The sequence below is a fragment of the Narcine bancroftii genome, chromosome 2 (genome assembly GCF_036971445.1).
Source record: "Narcine bancroftii isolate sNarBan1 chromosome 2, sNarBan1.hap1, whole genome shotgun sequence".
In the NCBI taxonomy this organism is placed as follows: domain Eukaryota; kingdom Metazoa; phylum Chordata; class Chondrichthyes; order Torpediniformes; family Narcinidae; genus Narcine; species Narcine bancroftii.
Window position 1 is genome coordinate 189,384,254 of NC_091470.1, and position 24,901 is coordinate 189,409,154.

General features: G+C 49.2%; 1 protein-coding gene and 1 long non-coding RNA gene across 5 annotated transcripts in view; one reads left to right on the top strand and one right to left on the bottom strand.

Annotated features, from left to right (window-relative positions):
• Window positions 1-986: 986 nt before the first annotated feature.
• LOC138754817 (uncharacterized) lies at window positions 987-23,347 on the top strand. The gene is made up of 3 exons (XR_011351935.1): window positions 987-1,493; window positions 17,029-17,292; window positions 21,742-23,347. It is a non-coding gene; the product is annotated as an uncharacterized lncRNA (long non-coding RNA).
• LOC138754815 (uncharacterized) overlaps window positions 3,542-24,901 on the bottom strand; it is a 55,316-nt gene continuing 33,956 nt past the window's right edge. The window contains exons 8-14 of one of the 4 annotated variants that reach the window (XM_069919671.1): window positions 21,953-22,034; window positions 13,043-13,273; window positions 11,860-11,933; window positions 10,399-10,487; window positions 5,618-5,733; window positions 5,029-5,140; window positions 3,820-3,894 (exon numbers count right to left, since the gene is read on the bottom strand). In XM_069919671.1, the coding sequence (XP_069775772.1) occupies window positions 5,032-5,140; window positions 5,618-5,733; window positions 10,399-10,487; window positions 11,860-11,933; window positions 13,043-13,273; window positions 21,953-22,034 (701 nt within the window). In that variant the 3' untranslated portion in view covers window positions 3,820-3,894; window positions 5,029-5,031. Of the gene's footprint in view, window positions 3,895-5,028; window positions 5,141-5,617; window positions 5,734-10,398; window positions 10,488-11,859; window positions 11,934-13,042; window positions 13,274-21,952; window positions 22,035-24,901 lie in introns of those variants that run through there. The other 3 variants (XM_069919672.1, XM_069919673.1, XM_069919674.1) reach the window with 3 other exon arrangements.

Consider the following 24,901-nt stretch of genomic DNA (forward strand, 5'->3'; position numbering starts at 1 on the left):
AGGGGGGGCAAAGTGAGGGAGGGGGAAGTGAGGGAGGGGGGGAAGTGAGGGAGGGGAGGGGAGAGAGTGTGGGGAAGTGAGGGAGGGGAGAGAGTGTGGGGGAAGTGAGGGAGGGGAGAGAGTGTGGGGGAAGTGAGGGAGGGGAGAGAGTGTGGGGGAAGTGAGGGAGGTGAGAGGGGAAATGAGAGGGGCGAGAGAGGGGGAACGAGAGGGAGGGGGACGAGAGGGAGGAGTGGGAAGAGAGAGTGAGGGGGAGTTGGGAGGAGAGGGTGTAAAGGGGTGGGAGGAAAAGGAGAGAGAGTATGGAGTGGGGTAAGAGAGAATGGAGAAGGGATAGAGAAGGGCTGAGAGATTGAGGAGAGATGAGGGGTGAGAGAGCGGTGGGGGGTGGGAAGAAGAGAGAGGGGTGACATTGGTTGTTTCTTAAAGGGCTCCGAGAATTATTCTGGACCCTTTTCAATAGGTGCCCAACTGTCAAGAGGGAGGTGTGGGAGCAAGGTTAGCGGAGCAGTTAGTACTACACCAGCGAGCTGGATTCGGATCCTCGTTGGCTGGAAGGAGTGTGTGCCTTCCCCCCCTCCCCCCCCCCCCCCCTCCCCCCCCTCCCCCCCCCCTCCCCCCCCTCCCCCCCCCCCCATCCCCCCCCCCCCTCCCCCCCCCTCCCCCCCCCCCCCTCCCCCCCCCTCCCCCCCCCCGGTATATTCTCCCCGCTTTTCCTCCCTCCCTCCGAAACGTACAGGGTTGTAGGTTAATTTGGGTGTAAGTGGCCAGAATTAATTTCTACCGAGCTGGAAATAATATTTTACATTAAAAAAAGGCTGGCAAATAATTTCTTCCTGTATCGAGTAAATTATTCCAAAATATTTATATGGTTACCTATGTCTACGTACGATCATTATGTCAAAACAATGGTGGAGAATCTCAGCAGGTCAAACCGTGTACAAAGGTAACGATACATAACCGATGAATCGGCCTTGAGTCCTCTGTCAAGGTGTGATGGGAAAATGTGGGAAGGCGCCCGAAGAAAGTAGTGGTGGGGAGGGGCAGGAGCAGAGCCCCTTAGCCAGGATGTAATAGATGGAGAAGGGAGGGAGGGAACACCGGCCACCGTAAATTGGAGGGGCAACACCGTCCGGCTTACTCTCCATCCAGGTGGCATTAACGTGGACCTCTCCGGTTTCTGCTGACCTGCTCTCCGTTCTTCCTCTCCATTCACAATCCATTTCCCCCGCCCACCCTTACCCACCTATTCCCGCCTGCCTGTAGGACCGCGCTCCTCCCTCTGGCCCTTCCCGCCCCCACCCTTTTGTCTGGGCGCCTGCCTACAGTTTGGTGATACAGGCAGCAGTGGTCCGCACAGCCCGTCTTCACCTGGCGCACAACACAGGACTGCTGGGGAAACTCAGCCGGTCACTTGGAAGTAAAGGGTCACCGACGTTTCGGACCCAGGGATCCTCGTCAGGTAGAGCAGGCAGACAGGAATAAAGTAAAAGGTAATGGGGTGAGAAGGAAGGAAGGGGCAGTGGGGGGGGGGGGTGGGGGGGGTGGGAGGAGCGCAGGTAGAAGTGGGTCGGGAGGGTCGGAGAAAAAGCTGAGACGTGATGGGACAAGAGGTGAATGGAGGGGGGCGAGAGAAGTGCACGGATGTCGGGCATCGAATCCGAGAAGCTGAAGGGCTTCCTGGTCGTGTCGTTGGTTCAGATCTGGAGGTGAATCCACGGACATTCGTTGCTTCTGAAGGGACTCTGCTTCTCTTTCTCTCGTACTCTAATGGGGCACCCGGCGACTCTTTACTTGCATTGGGGCGCCATGCAACTCTTTATTTGCATTGGGGCTCCAGACGACTCTTTACTTGGCATTGGGGCACCGGGCAACTCTTTATTTGCATTGGGGCGCCGGGCAACTCTTTATTTGCATTGGGGCTCTGGGCGACTCTTTACTTGCATTGGGGCAGGCAGCAGTTGAAATACGCCATGCATAAATTTTAATTTATTTAAACAGGGGTTCACGAGCCAGTGCTGCCCAATTTACACCCAATTGACCTACACCCCTTGGTACATTTTAAACGGTGGGAGGAAACCAGAGGCCTCCCCCCTCAGGGAAAACCCACGCAGATACGGGGAGATGTACAAACTCCTTACAGACAGTGCAGGATTCAAACCTTGGTCCCAATCGCTGGCGCTGTAACAGTATTGCGCCAACCATGCTGCCCCACGTTCCATTATTAATGCATTTTTACTAGGCGGTTAAGGGATGGCAACTACACGACCAGTAGTGCAGACAGAAAAAGAGACAGTATATATTCGAATAAACTCAGCAAGTCACGCAGCGTCCAGAGGAGGTAGCCAACATTTCGGGGGGCCTGGGGCCTTCATCAAAAGCAGGCAGAGACCTGAATAGAAAAGTGGGGGGCATGGGAAAGAGGAGGGAAGAAGGGCCGGGGGAGGAGCTCAGGCCAACAGGTAAGATGTCGCATTTGGGAGAGTAGAAGCTGATAGGGGAAGAAGGCAACTCAAGCACGGTGTCTGCAAACCTTCGTGTTTAACGGAGTTTGTGGGTTAATTGGGCAGCACGGGCTCGAGGGCCAGAAGGGCCTGTCACTGCATTGTGTCTCTGTAAACAAGACCAAGTTACAAGAGACCGTTCCCTGGACATAATCACCCCTCGACAGTGGTGGGAACATCTCCACGCTCAGAATCAGAATTTATTGTCTTGAACGTGTCACAAAATTCATTGTTTTGTGGCATCACAGGTGCAAAAATTGCTATAAATTACATTTTAAAAATAAATTAGTGCAAAAGAAAAGTGAGGTAGTGTCTGTGGTTCATCATCCATTCAGAAATCTGATGGCGGAGGGGAAGATGATTCTGTACCGTTGAGTGCTCGCCTTCAGGATCCTGTAACCGCCTTCCTGATGGGGTCAGTGTGAAGAGGGCACGGCCTGGGTGGTGAGGTGTCCTTGAGTAAAGAGGCACCGCCTCTTGTCGATGTCCTGAATGGAATTCCGGCCGAGTTCACAGCTCACTGTCGTCTTTTCCTGTGCATTGGCACCTCCGCACCAGACAGTGATGCAACTGGTTAGGACACTCTCCACGGTAGATCTATGGAAATTTGCCAGAGTCTTTAGCGGCCTATCAAACTCCCCATGAAGTAAAGCTGCTGGCAGACCTTCTTCAAGACTGCATCGACGTGGAGGCCCCAGGACAGATCTTCAGAGAACCTTGACGTTCTTTACCCTTTCCGCTGCTGGCCCCTCGATCAGGGCTGGTTCGTGTTCTCCCAATTTCCCCCTCCTGAAGTCCACCATCAGTTCCTTAGTTTTGCTCATGCTATGTGCAAGGACCACTCAACCTGCTGATCTATCTCACTCCTGCACGATTCCTCACTGCTGGCGACCACGGTGCCATCTGCAAATTTGATACGCGGCATTTGAATTGTGTCCAGTCATGGGCATAGAGAGAGTTGAGCAGTGGTCTTATCACATATCCTTGGGGTGCGCTTGTGTCGATATTCAGTGAGGGCCAGATGTTGCTCCCGAAAGGTTTTGAAGCTTGCTGACCAGTACCGAGGGGATGAAGGTGTTGAAAGCTGAGCTGTAGTCGACGAGAAGCAGCTTGGTCATGTCAAGATCGAACGATCCATCACGGATCAAAAATCATACACCAAATGAACAACCAAATGATGACTGAAGATTGTTTCCTCGCACATTAAATTCTCCAGAAAAATACAGATCGCACCTTCAGGTATATTATAGAGATGTATAAAAATAAATAATCCACTGCCCAGCATTGTGTCCCAATGGAAGTTCATCTGCCCTGTGTTGGGCATGGGGCATCGGAGGAAGGTGAGGGAGGGGCTCTGCTTCCCATGGGCTTCGCCATCCTCACCCAGGACCTGTAACAAAACAGCCAGAGTTCAGAAGGTCCTGCACAGTGCGGGGTCCCGACCGCCACCCCACAGGGAAGGATTTGGCGGCAACAGAGAGAGGGAAGAGGAGATTCACAGGGACGTTGGCTGGAACGGAGGGGTGCAGTGGTAAGATTGGTGAAACATGGAAGTCTGCAGATGCAGTGACTGTAGTAAAAACACAGTAAACGCTTGAGGAACTCAGCTGGTCTTGCAGCGTCCTCTGGATGTAAAGGTATTTGACCGATGGTTCGAGCCTGAGCCCTTCTTCGAGGTACAAGCAAAAATCAGGCAGGCGTCTGACACCTGTCCATGGTCTCATGCACTACCGCAAAATGGAGGTGGTCTTCCGCCTGGGCACCCCTCAACAGGACAGCATTAATGTAGACTTCTCTGGTTTCCGCTAGAGACCCACCCTCCATCTTCATTCCCCTGTCTCTCTCTTTCCTTTCCCCTGTGTCTCCTTTCACAGATCAATTGTCACCTCTCCTCTTATCACATCCAATTAACAACTTTTGTCTGTTGGTCTGGACTCCTCCCCATCCCATCCTTACCCTTTTTTCTTCTCTCTCCAGTCTTTATACAGATGCCTGCCTATATACCTTGAAGTTCCTCCAGCACCTACAGCATGATTTTACTTGTAATATAGGGTACAGCAGGATAACAGACCCTTCCAGCCCACACCATCCATATACACCCATGTGACCCATTTGCCTATTGACCCCCTGAATGTCTTTGGAAAGTGGGAGGAAACTGGCAGCACCCAGAGGAAATCCGCATAGGTCCCAGGGAAAACGCACAAAGTTCTGCAGGTAAAATCGAAGGTGGGCATCCGGTACGGCACACGATCATGTCTTGAAGAAACCCAGCAAGTCCCACCACATCTACGGGATTGTACCCTTGCTGAACATCAGGCAGAGGCCCGAATAAAAAGATGGGGCTGTTGGGGAGGGGAAGTGAAAGAGGAGGAGGGGAAGGGAACGATCGGTGGGGGGGGGGAGGGGCCAGAGGGCAGAGGATGGCTCGCAAGGAAGGGGGTAGGGAGTTGAGTTGAAGAAAGGGAGACAGAGGGATGAGGGAATGAAAGACTGGGGAAAGGGGAAGGGGGAGGGGTTAACGGACCTGCTATCTGGTTGGAGAGTACCCTGACAGGAAACAAGGAGTAACTGTGAGCTTGTAGATATCGACAAACCTACGCGGGGCAAAGAGAGGATCGAGCCCATCTTCCCACAGTCTAGAAATGCACGGCACATGTTTCAGGGGAGAAAATGAAAAGGGTTAGGTTTTCCACACCGAGGTGATGAATTAGCACATACCGACCGATAAGTGGTAATTCTGCCTCCCACGCAGGAAAATGTGATGTTATGTATGAATTTTTTTTAATTGAGGCATACAGCCCAGTAAAAGACCCTTTCGGCCTATAAGCCCATGCCACCCAATCTCTGGTACATTTTGGAAGGTGGGAGGAAACTAGAGCCCCCAGGGAGAGCATACAAACTCATGACAGGGAGCGTGGGATTCGAACCCAGGTCGCTGAGCATTGCAACAACGCTGCGCTAACTGTGTTAATCCGAATGCATGGAAAGGAGCTGCCAATTGAGGTGGCGGAATCACGTGCAGAGGCGAGGTTTAATCAACAGATGCTTGACTAGGAAAGGAGAAGTGAGGTTTGGGAGGGAACTGTACGATCCAAAGCTCTACAAAGCAGTACCTGCCTGTGTGCAGACCTCCAGCTCGGACCTGGGGACAGCCATGCGCAGACGCCTCCTTGTTCACGGCTGTTGGCTGGACCAACCTCTCGAAGGTTCGAACACCTGGCTGTTCAGACTGAAAGGGTAGAGGCAGTTTAGATTAACCCTGCAGGCTGTCACGGATGTACTCGGACACTAAATCCGAAAAAAAAATCTAATTCCATGGTTCTCCCCTTTATCCACGGTTTTCTGAAACCATGGTCCGTGTTCAGATCGACTGAGGCGATATCTCAGTGCCTGGGGTCAAGTAACCCTTTTGTTAAAAAATAATGTTATAATTGTTCTATTTTATTAATTTTACAATAATATTTTATCAAATATGACTGAAGAAAGTACTTTTTGGTCTTGTTCTTCACGTTCCTCTTTTTTGGGAGGATATCTTTAGTTCTCAGTGTGAATCTGATACCTCATCCTAGAATTGCCCTTTTTTTGGATCAACTGATTTGAATTTGGGTCACAACCCCACGTGGTTTCTGTTGCCTCCCTTATTGCTAGACGTTCAATACTGATGAGGTGGAAAAATGCTGGACCTCCTTCACAGAGTCAATGGCTCTCTGATACGGTGGCATGCCTAACTACAGGGGGGGAGGGGGGGGGAAAATCAGATGTTCTTCCACTCTTAACGATTTACATTTTCTGAGCTTATGGGGGTCCTTTTATTAACTAGTTTTGTAATTTGTAAGATCACTACCAATGCCCCCCTATCAGAGTTTGTGGTATCTTGTAATAGTAATAAAATTATATGTACTTGGACCAGATAACTTCAGGGGGAAGGGTGTATTGTATAACAGTTACTTTTTTTATAAATCTTTTTCAGTTAGCCATATGTAAGTGTTTACTACCATTCTGTTTGACTGCTATATTATTGAATTCATATATATAAGTTTTATTTTTTTAATATAATGGTCTTTTTGTTCTGCACAATTCCTTTTTATATACAGGTACACAATCCTTTATCTGGACATCTAAAATCTGGAAAGCTCCAAAAACCGGCAGTTTTTCCTGGTGCTGGTACAGCGGAGGGAGAGAGAGAGAGAGAGAGAGACAGCATCGTGACTAGGTTGGGTGGGGGGGGGGGGAGAGAGAGATGGCAGCGTGACTCGGGTTGGTGAGGGGGGAAAGAGATGCAGCGCGACTCGGGTGGGTGAGGGGGGAAGAGACACCAGCGCGACTCGGGTAGGTGGGGGAGAGAGAGAGACAGCAGCGCAACTCAGGCGGGGGGAGGAGAGAGAGACGGCAGCGCGACTCAGGCGGGCGGGGGAAGAGTGAAGGCAGCGCGACTCGGGAGGGGGGGGAGAAAGATGGCAGCGCAACTCAGGTGGATGGGGGGGGTGGAGAGACAGCGCGACTTGGGTGAGCGGGGGGAGAGAGACGGCAGCGTGACTCAGGCAGGGGGAGGAGAGAGATAGAGGGACGGCAGCGCGACTTGGGTGGGCGGTGGAGGGAGAGTGACGGCAGAGTGACTCAGGTGGGGGGGAATAGAGACGACAGCGTGACTCAGGCGGGGGGGAGGGGGAGAGAGAGGCGACAGCGCAACTCCGGCGGGCAGGGTGGAGAGAGATGGCAGCGCGACTGGAAAGGGGTGGATTCGGCAGCACAATTCGGGTGGCTTAAAACTGGGACAGCTGGGTATTGTCCTGAAATCCAGAAAAATCCCAAATTTGGAATACACTGTCCCCCAAGGGTTCCGGATAAGGGATTGTGTACCTGTATTACTTTTGATTAATGGCTTTTACCTTGGTACGATTTCTGTAAAATCCAATCAAAATATTGTAAAACAAAAGTTTTTTGTTGTTATTCTCTTTTTGGGCCTAATTTTTAAATTAAACTTTATCACGGGTGCGTACGTACAGGAACAAAAACATCGTATACATCAGCTTCATACTCTCCACGGTCTCAGTGGGTCTTGAAACATATCGCCCAGGGATGTGGGGGGTGGGGACTGCTGTATCTCCCAAACTCATCCCAATCATAACACTACAGCAAGAACAATCACACTGCTACATTACCAGCAAAAACCTCTGTCTCCCCCACTTCTGGCTATCCAACTGCAACTATCAAAAACTTGCAGCACAATCCAGGCCATTTGGCCGACAGAGTTGTGCTGAACATGTCCCTATCTGAGAAATGTCTGGGCTTTCCCATAGCCCTCTATTTTACTAAGCTACATATACCTCTCCAAAAGGCCCTATTGTATCCGCCCCCACTACCATTACCAGCAGCCCATTCCATGCCCCCACCACTCTCTGCATAAAAAGCTTGCCCCTGACATCTCCCCTGCACCTTAAACCCGTGTCCTCTGTGGCCACCATTTCAGCCCTGGGAAAAAGCCTTTAACTATCCACACGATCAATGCCTCTCATCATCGTAAACACCTCTCACCCTCCAAGGAGATAAGGCCAAGTTCATTCAACCCGAAGCCAGCTCCCTAATCCAGGCAACATCCTTGTAAACCTCTGCTGCACCCTTTCAACGGCTTCCACATCCTTCTGGTACTGAGGTGACCAGAACTGAGCACAAGACTCCAAGTGAGGTCTGACCAGGGTCCACATATCCACTTGGCTGGATTTTATCTTTCCATATTTAGTTTTTTTTTCAGTTGGCATCTTAATTTTAGTTAATTTGCGTAAATTAGACATATCTGAATAATAGGATAAATATAATTGTAATAGGGAATCTGAGCATATTCAGAATCAGAATTTGTTGTCATGAACAAGTCATGAAATTCGGTGTTAAAGTACAAAGCTGATTATCCAAAAATCAGATTCTCCGAAATCCTCAGATATCTGAAAAAAATCTAAAATTTCGGATAAACGAGGATATTCAAAATCCTCATTTATCCGAAAGTTTTTTGGAGCTGAATTGACCGGGGATCTCAGGCTCCCGGTGGCAGCGGGACCCTCAGGCCCCCGGGCAGGAGTGGGACCCTCGGGCAGAAGTGGGACCCTCGGGCAGAAGTGGGACCCTCGGGCAGAAGTGGGACCCTCGGGCAGAAGTGGGACCCTCAGGCCCCCGGGCAGGAGCAGGACCCTTGGGCTCCCAGGCAGATGGGACCTCGGTGGGCAGGTGTCGATGATCGGCAGTGACCAGCATACTTTAATGCTTAAAAAGCCTTCCCTTGTTGTTTGCTGTTATTTAAACACTGCCACAAGTGATTTGGTGTTGTTCTTTTCTCCTTGGAGTGACGGAAGATGAGGGGGTGACCTGCTAAAGGTGTACAAAGGCATTGATCGGAGGCTCCGCCTCCCCCCCCCCAACTGGGGCTGAAATGGCTAAGATGTGGGGGGCTTTTAAGGAGCTTGCAAGTGCGGGGGCGAGGAGGGGGAATACAAGAGGTTTTCACGCGGAGAGGGGTGGGTGCACGGAACACGGACAACGGTGGTGGAAGCAGGTACAATACAGTGTAAGTCCAAAATTCCGGACGCCATAAATCTGGACCACTTGAGAATCTGGACATTTTAAATACTCTCACACTTTTTAAATGTAGCAGGCTTTTGTGTAAGTGCCACAGAGACAACCAGTGACCACATTATTTTTTCCTTAAAACTGCTCCTTTTGATCAACGAAGCCTGCTGTATTTGCTCGTGAACATTTATCCTGTTCATTTCTTCTTTATTCCTCCTCAAATTTGAATTTTAAAAGTTCTGCCCGAGAATACAGACCGACCCAATGCACAAGCGATCCGGATTTTTGGACTTCCACTGGAGGATCTTTTAAGAGAGAGTTAGATTGGTATGTGGAGCTGTGAAAAATGCAGTGGGGAAATTCTACGGGAAAGTCCGCAGACGCTGGGATGGTAACGGAACACACAAGTGCTGGAGCAACCCAGCAGGTCACGCAGCGTCTCGAGGAAGTTTCAGTCCCGAGCCCTTGGTCAAGGTAAATTCGAGGCAGTTGCTATAATTTTTTTTTGGTTAAATTTAAAACGTTTAAACTTGGATGTACAAGCCTGTGCCGTCCAAATGCGCCAATTAACCTACGCACTCCGTCCGTTTATGGGGAGTGATGGTAGACCGAGGAAATTCACGCAGGTCACGGGGGGGGGGGGGGGGGGGGGATATATAAACTCCTTACGACAACAGGGGATATGAGCCCAGATTGCTGACACTGCAATCACCACACTGGGGTTCTTAGGGAAGATCGGCACAACACTGTGGGCTGAAAGGCCTGTACTGTGCTCCATATCAGCCATTCTCAACGGGGGCCGCAGCACTTCAAATATTTTCTATGTAGCCAGTAGAAGTACAGATGAAACAGGGTCAGGAGGGTTTAGTACATTTTTTTTTAAAAAAAAAAGGAATATATGTGTCGGCACAACATCGAGGGCCGAAGGGCCTGCAGTGCGCTGTAGTGTTCTATGAAACCAAAACTTGATGCTTCACAGGGAAGGGAGCCCATAAATGTGGGGCAGGGTCCTAAGGAGGCCGCAGCCAAATAAAAATAGGTTGAGAATGGCTGCTGGAGATTTCTATGTTCAATTAAACTCTCATTCTCATCTTCTGAAGGTGTAAGAAGAAGGGTTGGTTTACAAAGCTCCTAAAGTTAAACCCCAATAAAGGAATAATGTATTTAGCTAAATGTACCAGGAGAATCACACTCTCCCATGCTGCATTTTCCATTGGACAGAGGGGAGTGGGGAGAGAATGGGTCAGAGGCCAGGAACGCTGCGCCAACCACTTCAGGGTCAGCCTGCGGAGAAGGAGTTGACAGCAGAGGAGGGAAGAGAGTCACCGGAACTGACCCGACTGTCGGGAGGTGAGTGAAGCACCTCACTGCTTCTTCCCAAACGCAGGGAGCAGCACCAGCGGACTGGACTGAGTCTTCGTGTACCTGCGGATAGGGAGAACACCAAGTGCGGTCACACAGCATGGAAGCAGGCGGATTCTACGCTGATTTCCCTCCCCCTCCCCCACCCCCCCCCCCCCACCCCATTAACATTCAGCCCATGTTATTTTGCTCAGATTCCCATCAACTCCTCACTGAGTCAGGGCCACAAGATAATGTGACATTCAAACTTTGAAACCAAGGTTTCAAACTCTCAAACTCAGCTGCAAACAGCCACGCTCCATTGCAAACTGCCAAAGCAGGATTCAACTTTCAAATTTATTGTCAAAGTCCATATATGACATAACACGCAAGCCGAAGATTCTTTTTACTGTGGACCAGGCATTTCTATACTGGTAATTGTAAACTGCATTAAAAAGAAGAACTGTAAACAAACTGTGCAAATACGGATGTAGGATCTGTATAAACATAATGAGGAGTAATGAGACCTTAATGAATCTCTGAATGAACATGTTGTTGGAGTCTGATGGTGGAGGGGTAGTAGCTGTTTCTGATCCGATGCGAGTCTTGTAGCACCGACACCTCTTTCCTGATGGCAGCATCGAGAACAGATCATGTGCTGGGTGGTGTAGATCCTGATGTGGCTCTCCAATGGAAGCGTTCCATGTAGATTTTTACGACGACGGGGAAGGGTTTGCCTGCGATGTTCTGGGCTGTGTCCACTACCTTTTGCAGGGACACCAATACCTCTGAGTGAAAAGCTCTGCAAAAGGTGGTGGACACACAGCCCAGGACATCGCAGGCAAAGTCTTCCCCGCCACAGAGAACGCTGCCGTCGGAGAGCAGCAGCAATCATCAAAGACCCACACCACCTAGCCACACACTCGGTTCTCGCTGCTGACATCAGGAAAGGTATCGGTGCTACAATATTTGCTCCCCCTCCACCATCAGACGCCCCAACAACAAACTCCGGGTCATTTAAGGGCTCTTACTTTGCAGATTATTGAGTAGATTTTTTTTCTGTATTTGGACAGTGTGCTTACATCTTTCTTTAAATTTACATTTTTAATTTAAACATACAGCACGGTAACAGGCCATTTCGGCCCAATTTACACCCCATTAACCTACACCAGTACATTTCATTCGGTGGGAGGAAACCTGAGGCCCCAGGGAAAATCCACGCAGACATGGGGAGAACGTACAAACTCCTTGCAGACCGCGCGGGATCCGAACCCACATTCGGTCCCAATCACTGGTGCTGTAAAGGCGTTGCGCTAACCGCCAACCTGCTGCTCATCTGTATACATTTTTCTTCTAGAGCTGCTATTCTCTAAAACTTGTTTTGGTGATGGCCCCCTGCTCAAAGTTTATGAGAATCAGTCAAGTTTAGCTGGTTTCTTCTGTACTTCTCTCCTACCGATGACAGATTTCAGTCCACGTCCTCTTAAATATGCCGTGGCTCCTCCATGGACACCATTCAGAATGGCTGTTCTGTAGGGACAGTTTATAGTTACCAACAAGTAAATATTCTGCCTGGGGCACAGGAAAAAGAATCTCAGGGTTGTATGTGATGTCATGTATGTATTCTGACAATAAGTCTGAACTTTGCAACTTTTGGAAACTTTGCCAGCTTACACCCCACCCCTCACCAGCCTTTGACGCCCACCTCTGAGACACGATAACAGCCAGTCATGAACCCATAGAATTACAACACAGAACAGCAGGACATTCAGCACCTCTAGTCCGTGCCGACCATTTTCCCCCTCGTCCCATTGTCCATAACCTTCCAGCCCTCTCCCATCCACGTATCTAGCCAATTTATTCTTAAAATTCAAGATTGAACCCACATTCACACCAGGTGGCAGCCTGTTCCACCACTCTCTGTGTGAAGAACATTCCCCCTCATGTTTCCCCTAAACCTCTCCCCCTTCAATTTAAAACTATGACCTCTCGTATTTATCTCCCCCAATCTCAGTGGAAAAAGCAGCTCGCATCCACTCTGTCTATACCGCTTATAATCATGTATCAAATCTTCCCCTCATTTTTCTTCGCTCCAAGGAATAAAGTCCTAACCTGTTTAATCTTTCCCTGTAACTCAACTCCTGAAGACCCGGCAACATGCTAGTAAATCTTCTCTGCCCTCTTTCAATCTTAATGATATCCTGCCTGTACTCCAATGCGCAAAGCACAAGGGAACATGAAAGATCCCATGGAAGATTCCCTGCCCCTGTGGACGGATTGAAAACAGACAGACTGGATGTTGTTTGATGTTCATAAAGACAGTATTTGCAGTTTGGTTTGATATTTTCTGTTCACCCATGGAGCCTGGATGTTTCCTTTGTATGTTTCCAGGCATTCCACACCACTTAACCTCTCAGTGACACCACTTAACATCCCCTCAGAGCCGCCACCAACCCCCTCCCAGCGCTGCCGCTAACCCCCCTCAGTGCCACCACCAATACCCCCCCCCACTCAGCGCCGCCAGTGACAGCCCGACGACTCAGTCACACCACTGCCACAGAGCCACGTTCCTGCACCCCGGGGCCTCTCTGCTCTGCAGCACCTTCCATTTACTGCGTAAAGGAGGAGCAAGTTCTTACAAGTCCAGTAAAGCTCCAGCCATCTCCTCGTCGGTCCTGAGCCTCAAGCAGCCCTTCACAGAGTTCCAGCGGTTGATCTCCACTCCAATGTCCAGCAGCCCGGGCCAGTCACATTGGACGCTGCCGCCTCCTTTGGGGTCGTCGCCCGGAAGGGCGTGCCTCTTCAGCCCCCGCGTCTCCGCACCCTCCGCCTCACTCTCCCGCAGCATGGCTGCTTCGAGGCTGACGTCACTGGGAGAGGAGAGAGGATGGCGTCAGAGATGGGGGGTGGGGGCAAGGGCGGCAGAATCAAGGAGGCCCTGGCATTGATGAGGCCACCCAGCAAGGCAGCGCGATTCAACGAGAAAGTTGGCAGCATTTCGGGGATCAAGAGCAACACGCAAACCTGGTGGAGGAACCTGGCAGGTCACACAGTAGTTCTCAACCTTTTACGTTCCACCGTCCCAGTGGCATGCTTACCTTCGTCGGGAACAGTGCTGGCTGCCCTGATGTTAGCAATGCGATGTGCGGGGGGGGGGGGTAATATAGTGCGCATGCATGGGCGTATCGAGCGTCAGTGTACGGGCGATGGATTTTTTGTAAGCTGTGGTGAATCAGTGCTGTGGCACTACTAACAAACCATCTTTAAGTAATCCCTTACTCACCATTTGCCATGTGGTTAGTGGGGAGCTACGTGAGTGGGAAAGACATCGAGAACTACTGGTCTAGACAGGAAGTAAAGAGAATCAACATTTCGGGCCTGGGCCTGGTCTGATCAAGGACCCAGCTCGAACTGTGAGTTACCCTTCATTTCCTATGGACGGTGTGTGACCTGCTGAGTTTCTCAGTGAATTTGGTACAGATCAGATACCATTTATTGTCATGCAATAAAACAGAAAGGCAATATTACCCAAAACTGCCTTTAGTCTGCAGGCACCATGAGCATTGCCCCTTACATTCAAAGAGAAGCCAAAGAGAGTCCCTTCAGAGTCACTGAGCATCCGTGGATTCGACTCCCGCAGCCACAAGGACTCCCGTTCGAATCATTGTCAACTGACACCCAGGTCCAAACCCCACCTCCCCCCACCTCCCCCGACGTGATCGGGAAGCTTTCCTTGCCCACTGTGCCCTCTCCAATCCTGGTTCTGATGCCTGGTTCCCACGAGCCTGTCTCCAGCAGTCCGCAGCCTGCGTGGGTTCCTCGACTGCAAGTCCCCAATAGCCCACGGCTGTTGTGGGTCCCTTAGGTCCTGAGCCCTTCGCAGGACCACGGCCACCGTCCAGTAGTGGTGTCTCCTCTGCTTCTTTTTATCAACAGGAGGGGGTTAGGGGTGGGGGTGAGGAGTGTTCTCCTTGTTACTGGTGCCCTGCTTCCCCAGAGTCCGCGACCCCTCGTGTTCTTTGCCGAACGTAGGTACCGCCATCTTGGGCGCAGACCCTGTGGTCGCAGGATTTTAAATGAAAGATCATCGGCTCCTTTCACGGGCCGTTTAAACCTGTGAGGGCCAGTCAGACCAGTGGGTGGTGGGTTGCGTCTTGTCTCCGCTCCCCACTCCCCCCGCCCCCAGGTCCGCACCTGCGGCAACGCTGCAGTTACAGCTGGTCCGGCATTGAAAAGCAGGGAGATATCAGGACTTTATGAGATTGACAGTGCAGAATCAGACCCTTCAGCCCATCCTGCCTCTGCTGACCATTCTGTCTACTCAAGCCTCACCTTGCCTCTCCACTGAACAATGGAACCATACCTGCTGATTTAAACCAATCAAAATCATCCCCAACAGGACGATACCATTTCAAGGAGTGGAAGTAGATGGTGTAAACGGCAACAAATAAAATTAGTAGGATTAGTTAAATTCCCCCTTTCTGGGAACCACCACACATTGATGGCCCAAAAGGCCTCTTCCCAAGCTGTACCATGTGCTGCTGAGATTTCACCCATGACAGGACGGTGACCGGACCAGTGAAGGGCTCAGCGGCTGAGGAACCCACGCGAGCAGAGGGTGACCTGTACGGGCTGATGGAACCAGGTACCCGAGCCTTGGGCGCCGATCGTGTCGGAGGTTGGGATCTGGAGTCTGGGCTCAAGCAGGAGTTCGCACGACTATAGAGGCGGAACCGGCGATGCTCATGGCCACTCTGTTTGCCCTACGATAGACAGAAGTCGAAGCACATCATCCAATGCAGTTAGCGCAACGCTGTTATAGCGCCAGGGACCCAGGTCCAAATGTGGACCTTGTATATTTTCCCTGCGTCTGCATGGGTTTCCTCTGGTTCTCTCCCACCCTCCACAACATTGCTGGCGGGGGGGGGGGTTGTGTTGTAGGTTAATTGGTAGCATGGGTTCGTGGGCTGGTTACTGAGCTGTAAGTCTAAAATTTATGGAACATTTTTCATGTATTCTTATGTGACAATAAAAGGAATTTTGACCACCTGGGCTGTGGGATCACTCATTGACCCATAAACCATGGGAATAGGCCATTCAGCCCATCATCTTATGCTGACCAGCGAGTATCCATCCAGCACAAGGCTATGAGGTGTAGAACTCGGATCTGGCCTTTTGAGGCTGTTCAGCCATTCAAATCATGGCTGAGGGTTTTCCTCCCTCCCTGAGACCTTTGACACCCGCGGTGTGCAAGAAATTGTCAACCTCTGCTTTGTCCACCCAATCACCTGACCCTCCACAGCTATCTGTAGCAACGAATCCCACAGATCCACCCACCTCCCGCCTTAGCTGAAGAAATTTACAGGGCAGTGCCTGGCCATCTAGGCCTCAAGGTTCTTCCCCACACTGCTTCCACCGCGCTCTCCAGCTGGCACTCGCCACTCGATGGGTGAGAAAGATCGCCCTCAGAGCCCCTCTCAGGATATCTAATCCTCCAACCAATCGTTCCCATCCTGTAGGATGGAGCGTACAGATGGGGAGCAGTTTCTCTCGTTTCTGCAGACAGTATTAACATCGACGTCTCAGGTTTCCGCCAGGCCACTCCCCGCTCTCTCTCTCTATTCCCTATCCCTCCAGCTCTCCACCCCTTCCCTTTCCATTCAGAGCTATCCCCCCTCCCCCTGTATGTTGGTGTACCCTCCCTCTCTTAGCCACCTATTAACTCCTGCCTATGGGACTGTGCTCCTCCACTGGCCCTTCACCACTCCATTTTATTTGGATGCTTGCCCACATTTGGTCCATACCTCGATGATGGGCTCAAACCCAAAATGCTGGTTATGTACCTTTATCTTTGCTACATAAAGTGCACTGTTTGGCATGCGGAGTTTCTCCAGCATTGTATTTCGACTTTATCTACGGCCTGTAGTTTTTTCTGCCTCCGTTATGGGCAATTTCCTGCCATCCACTGTTTCTATGAGGCTCATAGCTTTACACACACTGGCGTCACTAGGGGGGCTGCGGACCACATCAGGTGACACCATCGGGGGGGAGGGGGGGGTGACACCCAAATGACTGTCTATAAAATTTTTGAGCTGTGTTTCAGCAGAAATTTATTATTTTTTATAAATTATCCATCGTTAGTTAGAACAACAAATACATTTTTCATCAGCCCCATGTATCAATACACCTACGAGGCTAAAATCTATACTCATTTATGTTTTGAACCTTCTAATGGGCTCCGGTCAAGGCCGTCGTTATTCCCCAATGGCAACGACGCTTTGAATCACGTGGTTCTGTCTGCGTGGAAAAACAAGCAAGCTCTGTTGTTTTTGTTGCTGCCAGGGTGTTTTTACAGTTGCTGCTTTTGTCAAATTTTCTGGGGTTTTAGCTACAACCTTGTGGGAATTAGTATTCGTGAACCGATATCAGTAATTTTTTTTAAAGAATGAAGTCATACAGGAAAGGAGAAAATCAAACAAGGTTCCGCTCCATTACTAATAATGTAATTCAAATGTAGAAAGATTTTGCAAAATAATTTTGTTGTTCGTATTCATATAATCTAAGAAACATTACATTTAAGCAATTTCTAACCATATTTATCACATATTATTCTATATTTTTACAGCTATATGTTTTTTAAATATTGCCCGAGACTGGAAGAAGCTGCAGAAGGTGGTGACCGCCGTTCAGAACAGCACGCAAACTTCCCTCCCCACACCACGGACTCTGTCCACATCGCCCGCTGGCCTGGGGCAGAGGGGGCCCGACACATTGAAGGACCCTTCACACCCCCGCCCATAAACGTTCTGTAAAACGCGAGAGTCCGCCGACACCACGATTGAACTAAAAACACAATGCTGAAGAAACTCAGCAGGTCAAACAGTGTTCAGTAAGTCCCCGAGTTAATAAAGTCTGATCTACTATTTTTTTTTTTAAGTTACGACAGTTCCAATCCACACTTTCAATTTCGAATTCCGACCTGCGGTACACTACTCTCTCGCAATGCTGGGTGAAGGCAGCGATTCGCTTACTCAACCACACTCGCATTCTCTGTAGTGATCTCGCGAACAAGTCCACTGTAAACAACCCATCTTGTCTACTAAACGCCCAAGTGTGTCTCCTCACCGTCCAGCAATTAATTTTAGTTGAATGCTTTAAACATTCTGCTCGCCCAGTGTGATTTCAGCTGTGGACATTAATGGGTTTTTTCAATGAAGAATTAAGCTATTCAACACTTAATTACAGAAAATGGTACGGTTTTCTTTTTCGAATTACATTGGTTTACCAGAACGTAACCCCCATTGTAAGTTGAGAAGCACCTGTAAATCATACAGCAAAAACAATGATATATAACCAATGTTTCGGGTTTGAACCCTTCATGAATAAGATGTAGGCAGGGGCCTGAACAAAATGGTGGGTGGGGTGGAGCGGCACAGTCCCATAGGCAGGAGGGAGGGAACAGCAGCAAACAGGGGAAGAGGAGATGGCTCTGTGAATGGAGGGAAGGAGGGTGGGAGAGCCGAAGGAAAGACAGAGAGATGGGGAAGGGAGGGAGAACGGAGAAGTCGATGTCATTGCCATTCAGACGGAATATTATGGGCTGCTCCTCCAATTTACGGGTAGCCTTGGTTTGGCAGTGCATTAGGCTGTGGGCAGGCACGTCAGCACGGGAGTGGGGCGCAGAATGGAAATGGCTGGCCACTGGGAAATCCCCGTCACTGATGCGGACAGAGCGAAGGGGCCCAGCGAATCGATCTCCCAGTCTGTGTCCAGTCTCTCCGATGTGGAAAAGTCTGCGGCATCAGATAACTCCCGCAGATTCCCAAGTGCGGCTTCACTTGGAAGGAGCGTTTGGGGCCCCGAAGATAATTCTGTTCGTATCCCCCCCCCATCGGGGAGACGGCGAGTACGAAAGCACCCACCAGTAGGCTTAAAGACAGTTTTTTCCCTGCAGGCATCAGGCTCCTGAATGAACCCCACCAGTGCTCTCAGGCTGCCCAGGCTGGGTGCTAACAGATCCTTTTCAATGCAATCCAACACTCTTTAAACTGTGCTCTTTACCCCACTGTATGAATGCTAGAGATGATAGGTTAGACTGCTTTCAGAAGAACCTTTCTCTCTGTACTAGGTATAATGTGACAAATCTGTTACACTACTGCCTGCATTTAGTTGTACAGTAATTACTGCACCAACAGCTGACCTAGTTGGCTTGCCTGGATAGCATGGAAAATAAAGGTTCTCACTGTATTCCAACAAATAAGCAATTCAATTGTCCTCCTCATATCTTCCGATGTCAATTGCTTTCAAAACACAGAAATGCTGGAGGAACTCCGCCGGTCTCACAGCATCCATGGGAGGTAGGACATTTTGGGCCTGAGGCCTTCCTCAAGGGACAAGAGAGAATTAAAGGCTGGGGAGAAAATTGGAGGGGGGAGGAGTCCAGACCAGCTGACAAAAGGTGTTAATTGGACATGATGAGAAAAGGTGAGAATTGGTTTGGGCTCTGAAAGGAGACAGGGAGAAAAGATGGAGAGATGTACATCGGGCACATATAACCGTACAACAATTACAGCATAGAAACAAGCCAATTTGGTCCTTCTAGTCCATGCCGAACACTTTCTCCCATCTATACTCAACCCATAACCCTCCATTTCTTTCCCGTCCACGTACATATCCAACTTCTCCTTAAATGCTAATATCGAGCCTGCCACTTCGCCTGGAAGCTCGTTCCACACACCCACCACTCTCCGAGTAAAGAAGGCCCCCCCCACCTCCCTTTTCCTCTCAACTTTTGCCCCCTAACTTTCAGCTCATGTTTGAATCTCCCCCTTTCTTAAAGGAAAAAGCCTCTCCACGTCCACTCTATACCCCTAATAATTTTAAATACCCTCAATCAAATCCCCTCTCGACCTTCTACGCTCCAAAGAATAAAGACCTAACCTTTTCCTATAACCTGGACCCTGTAACCCTGGCAACATTCTGATAAATCTTCTCCGCCCTCTCTCCAATTTGTTGATATCTTTCCTATACTTTGGCAACCAAAACTATGCACAATTCTCCAAGTTTGGCCTCACCTTACTTGATAAAGCGACCTCACATCTCCCCTTAGCCTTTCTAATTTCCTTAAGATTCTTTTTACATTCTTTATGTTCCTCTAACACCTCATTTACTTCATGCTGTTCTATACTTTTCATACACCTCTCTTTTTCTGAACCTTTTCAATAACCCTTGAAAACCAAGGCTCCCTAAAACTTTTCACCTTTCCTTTCATCCTAACAGGAACATACTGTCTCTGTACACTTAAAATTTCACCTTTGAAGGATCTCCATTTTCCTTCTACATCCTTCCCATAAAACAATTTATCCCAGCCCATACCTTCCAAATTCATTCTCATCTCCTCAAAATCTCAACTCTGGCTCCAGACCTGTCTTTCTCCACAATTATTTTGAAACCAGTAGTACCCAGAGTGCCCCCCAACACACACCTCCATAACCTGACCTATCTCATTTCTTAATGGCAGATCCAACACTGCCCCTTCTCTCGTCAGTACCTCTAAATACTGATGTAGAAAACAATCCTTCCCACATTTAACAGACTCCAAACCACTCAGCCCACTTCCAGTATGGGCGTCCCAGTCAATGTGTGGAAAGATAAAACCTCCCACAATCACAACCCGGTCGGTGGCGCTTGCAACAAATATCTGCTATTTCCTTACAAATGTGTTCCTCCATTTCCTTCTCCACATCAGGTGGTCTATAATATACCCCCATAAGTGTTACCATTTCTTTCACACTCCTCAATTCCACCCATAGTGCTTCTCCAGACGAGCCCTCTAATTTATCCTTCCAAAGCACCCCTGTAATACCCCCTCTAACAAGCAGTGGAAAACCTCCCCCTCTTGTTCCCCCTATTCTATCACACCTGAAGGAACAAAATCCTGGTATGCTTAGTTGCCTCCTGCAGCCACATTTCACTAATGGCTACCATATCATAATTCCAAGTACATACCCACACTTGCTCATCTACTTTTCCTACAATGCTCCTATCAGTGAAATAAATACATTTAAGAAAATCTCCTTCCTCTTGGTCTCCATTGATGACTAATGGTGCATGCAACGTCTGTCTTCAGTTTTATCCTTCTCCCCACATCTATTCTTTCACTCTGGTTCCCCTCCCCCTTCACACCCACCGGAGCCACACTAGCAAACCTACCTGAAAGAATATTTGTCCCTTTCCAGTTAAGATGTAAACTGTCCTGTCAGAACCATTCCCACCTTCCCTGGAATGCTGCCCAATTATACACAAATCTAAGGCCCTCCTTCCTGCACTGTGTTTTCAGCCACATGTTTAGCTGCATGTTTAGCTGCACGATCTTTCTATTTCTTACCTCACCTGCGCATGGAACTGCTAGCAATCCTGAGATTGCTATCCTGGAGGTCCTGTCCTTTGACCTCTCTCCCTAAGCTCACACTGCATGACCTCAACACCCTGCCTCCCCAAGTCATTGGTCCCACATGGACCCCGACATCTGGCTGTTCTCCCTCTCCTTTCCCCCCCCCCTCCTCAGTATACCATGGACCCTATCTGCACCAGGGAGGCAACATACCATACAAGATATTCAATCTCCTCCACAGAACCTTCTATCTGTACCCCTAACTATAGAATCCTCTATCATAATCCTGTGTTTCCACTTATCCCTTCCCTCATAAGGCTAGACAAAGGGCCATAGACCTGATCACTACAACTCGTCCCCAGTGTGTTGACCGACTTTTCCGGAATCCATTTGAAATCCCTCGCCCCATCTTCTCCCCCTGCCTCCTTTCCTCTTGCTGTCTCTCTCCCGCTTTTTCCCTCCATCTTTCAGAAATCCCATCCCTCTTGTCTCCTTTCACAGAGCCAAAAATCAATTCTCAGCTTTCCCCTTATCAGGTCCAATTAACACCTTTTGCCTGGTGGGCTGGACGACTCCCCCTCTCTCCCCCCAGCCTTTAAATCAGACGTCATTATGTCGGAGCACTCTCCAAGCCCGATGGCATTAACATCAACTTTTCCGGTTTATGCTAATCTGCTCTCCTCTTCCCCCTCCCCCCTTCCCTTCCCAGTTCTCCTCTCTATTCACCCATCATTCCTCCCCTTACTTGCTGCTGTTCCTTCCCTCTCTCGTCCACCTATCACCTCCTGCCTTTGTAACCACACCACCCCCCCCCCCCACCCCCACTCCTTAGTTCGGACACCTGCTAACATTTTTCCATACCTTGCTCTGGCCCGAAACATTGGTTATGTGTTTTGACCTTTGCTTGACCTGCTAAGTTTCTCCAGCTTTGTGTTTTTAATTCAGATGCTCATCTTTCTTCACTCGCCCCTCGAGGAAGGGCTCAGTCCCGAAACATCTTTACCTCCCATGGATACTGCAAGACCTGCAGGGGTTCTTCCAGCGTTTCGACGCCAATCACAGTGCACGCAGACTCTTGTGCTTCACGCTATGACGTTTGCCTGCCTGCCCTGGCCACCCACTGACGCTTTTGAGCCCTGCTACTAGCTGGACCTACCTACTCGGATGTGACAGGGTCACCGTGGTCCCAGAGAACACCGACTCTGTGGGTGATGGCAGACTGGACATCTCCTCCTGCTCTGTAAAAAAGATCAGGGCATCAAGAACATTTGGCTGTCCACAAGTTTAAGATCATGGGTTAATTGTCCGAAAGAGTGCAATGAATATATGTGCCAAAATTCTGACCTGCTGCAAACATACAGGTACTTCGTTGGAAGATTTTTTTTAAAAATCAAGACGTCCTCCTAGGAAAAACAATGGTGGCAGTGTCAGAGCTGCTGTTGGTGTGGACCCAGGAGAGCCGGGAGCAGAGACACTGCGCTGCTCTGCAGGGTTCAACTGCCCGGTATAAATGTCAGGAGCTCTGTACAGAAATTAAACAGCCAGTTGAAGGAGCTGATGGTGTTTTTAATTAAACTCTCTCAACCTTGAGGACTGTGTCCAGGATGGCAGCGGCCTTGAGGGGTTGCAGACTCTGGGGAGCAGGACACCAGAACAGGGGGAGAATAACACCCACATCGTTGAAGGAGGAGCAGAGGAGATGGCTCTACCGGACGGAGGCCACAGCGGCGGCCCAGCGAGGGGCTCATTGGCTGAAGGACCCACGCAGGCTGCAGGCAGTCAGCGACTTGTGGTCGAGGGACTCACAGAACCGGGATTCAAGAGGGCGCTGAGGGCTCCTGAAGGGGCCTTGCGCTGATCGTGTCAGAGGTTTGGATCTGGCGCTCAGATCGAATGGGAGCCAGTGCAGATGCAGAGACTGCCGGACCACGGACGGTCAGTGCCTCTGAATGGACCCTCTTTTGCTTCCCTTCCTCTCTTATTGTAAGGGACGCCAGGAAAAACTCATGGCACCAGAGGAAATTGTGTGTAATATTACACGACAATAAAAGAATTTTAAATTCTCCAAAAGATGTGGCATCATAAAGTTCAAAATTATTGTCAGAATACATACATGATGCACAACACCAAGATACCTTTTACTGTGCTCCAGGCAGAATTTCTAATTACCAGTAGCTGAAAACTGTACTCAAAGAAAGAATGAACTGTAAACAAACTGATTGTGAATGCAGATGTGTAAATACTCAGTAATAAATAATGTGCAAAACTAAGTTTCTGATTTAATCTGTTGTTTATTTAGGTCTAGAAAATATGAAACAGGAAGAGGGAATGATCTGTTCCTTTTATTGTCAAATTAAAAATGTGATCTACATGATCCACTTCAACTTCTGCCCACCGCAAGGCAAACAGAGAGTGGCCATGTCAGCTTCGCCTGGTGCCCCCGACCAATAGGAGAAAGAGAAACAAAAGGGAGTCCCTTCAGAGTCACTGAGTGTCTGTGGATTCACCTCCAGCACTCCCGCAGCCGCACGGACTCCCATTCGGTCCGAGCTCCAGATCCGGACCTTCGATACAATCAGCGCACAAGGCCCCTTTGCGAGCCTTCCTTGCTCTCAGCGCCATCTCGGCTCCCGGCTCCGATACCTGGTTCCCATGAGCCAGTCTCCAGCCACCTGCAGGACCCCCTCCCCCTACCGACCGCAAGTCGCCTACAGCCTGCGTGGGTCCCTCAGCCGCTGAGCCCCTCGCTAGTTCCCTTCTAGGTTCAGGAACAGTTTCTTTCCAACAGCTGTCAGGCTCTTGAATTCCCCCTCATTATACTGATCAGGGACTGCTCTAACACCTCAAAAGGACAGCCGACTATTTATTTTGCACTCGGATAACTGAAATTTTATTATCCATATATTTGTTCACTTTTAAATTTGATTTTTGGAGTCTTTTCTTTCAAGAAGAACCTGTTTATCTGCAGCAAGTAAGAATTTTGGTGCATACATATCTTGTACAATGTACGGTGGAAGTCCAAAAATCCTGCTGACCCGAGAATGCGGATTTTTTGAAAACTCTCAAGCGTTTTAAATTTAGTGGGCTTTGTGTGCGAGCAGCGTCGTCAGAGGAGCGGGAACAAATGACCGCAGTAGTCGTATCACAAGGAAATTCACTATTTTTCTTTTACAATACTCATCTTTAAACATAATTTCAAGCATTCCCGCTTCTTTTTTGCAGTGAAAATAATTGCTTACATTCTTGTCAAGTGTTGACTTAATTATTCTTCCACACTGCTCGTTTTAAAAAGTGAAGCGTATTTTATTTACTCGTACAAATGATCAAAATTGACCTGTTCATCTTTATGTCTCCTTTAATTAGAATTTTAAAAGTACTGCCCGAAAATACAGACTGTCCCAATTCCCGAGCAGTCCGGATTTTCGGACTTTTACTGTCTACGAGAATAAACATTACAATGAATGCATGGTACATGGAACATTACAGCACAGTACAAGCCCTTCAGCCCACGATGTTGTGCTGGTCTGTAATCCTATTCCACAACAATCTTACCCTTCCCTCCCTCACACCCATAACCCTCCATTTTTCTGACATCCTGTGCCTTTCTAAGAGTCTGTTGAATGGCCCTATTATTCCAGCCTCCACCACCCTGGCAGTCCATTCCAGGCACCCACCACTCTCAGTGTAAAATAAAACTTACCTCTGATGTCTTCTCTAAACTTTGCTCCCCTCACCTTGTACAAATGTCCTCTGGTGTTTGCTAGAGTCACCCTGGGAAAAAGGTGCTGGTAGCCTCTCATAATCTTGTAGACCTCAGATCTCATGATATTGTGCACCACTGTGAGATCTCCCCTCATCTTCCTGCATTCCAAGCCTGCTCAATCTCTCCCAAAAGTTCAGGCCCTCTAGCAACATCCATCTTCTCTGCACCCCCTCCAACTTGACGGCATCTTTCCTGTGGCACGGTGACCCAAACTGAACACAATACTCCAATCAGGGCCTCATCAGCGTCCTTAGCTGCAGCATGACGTCTCCCCGAAATTTTCTTCCCTTCACCTTGTATAGATGTCCTCTGGGGTTTGCTACTGTTGCCCCTGTCCACCCT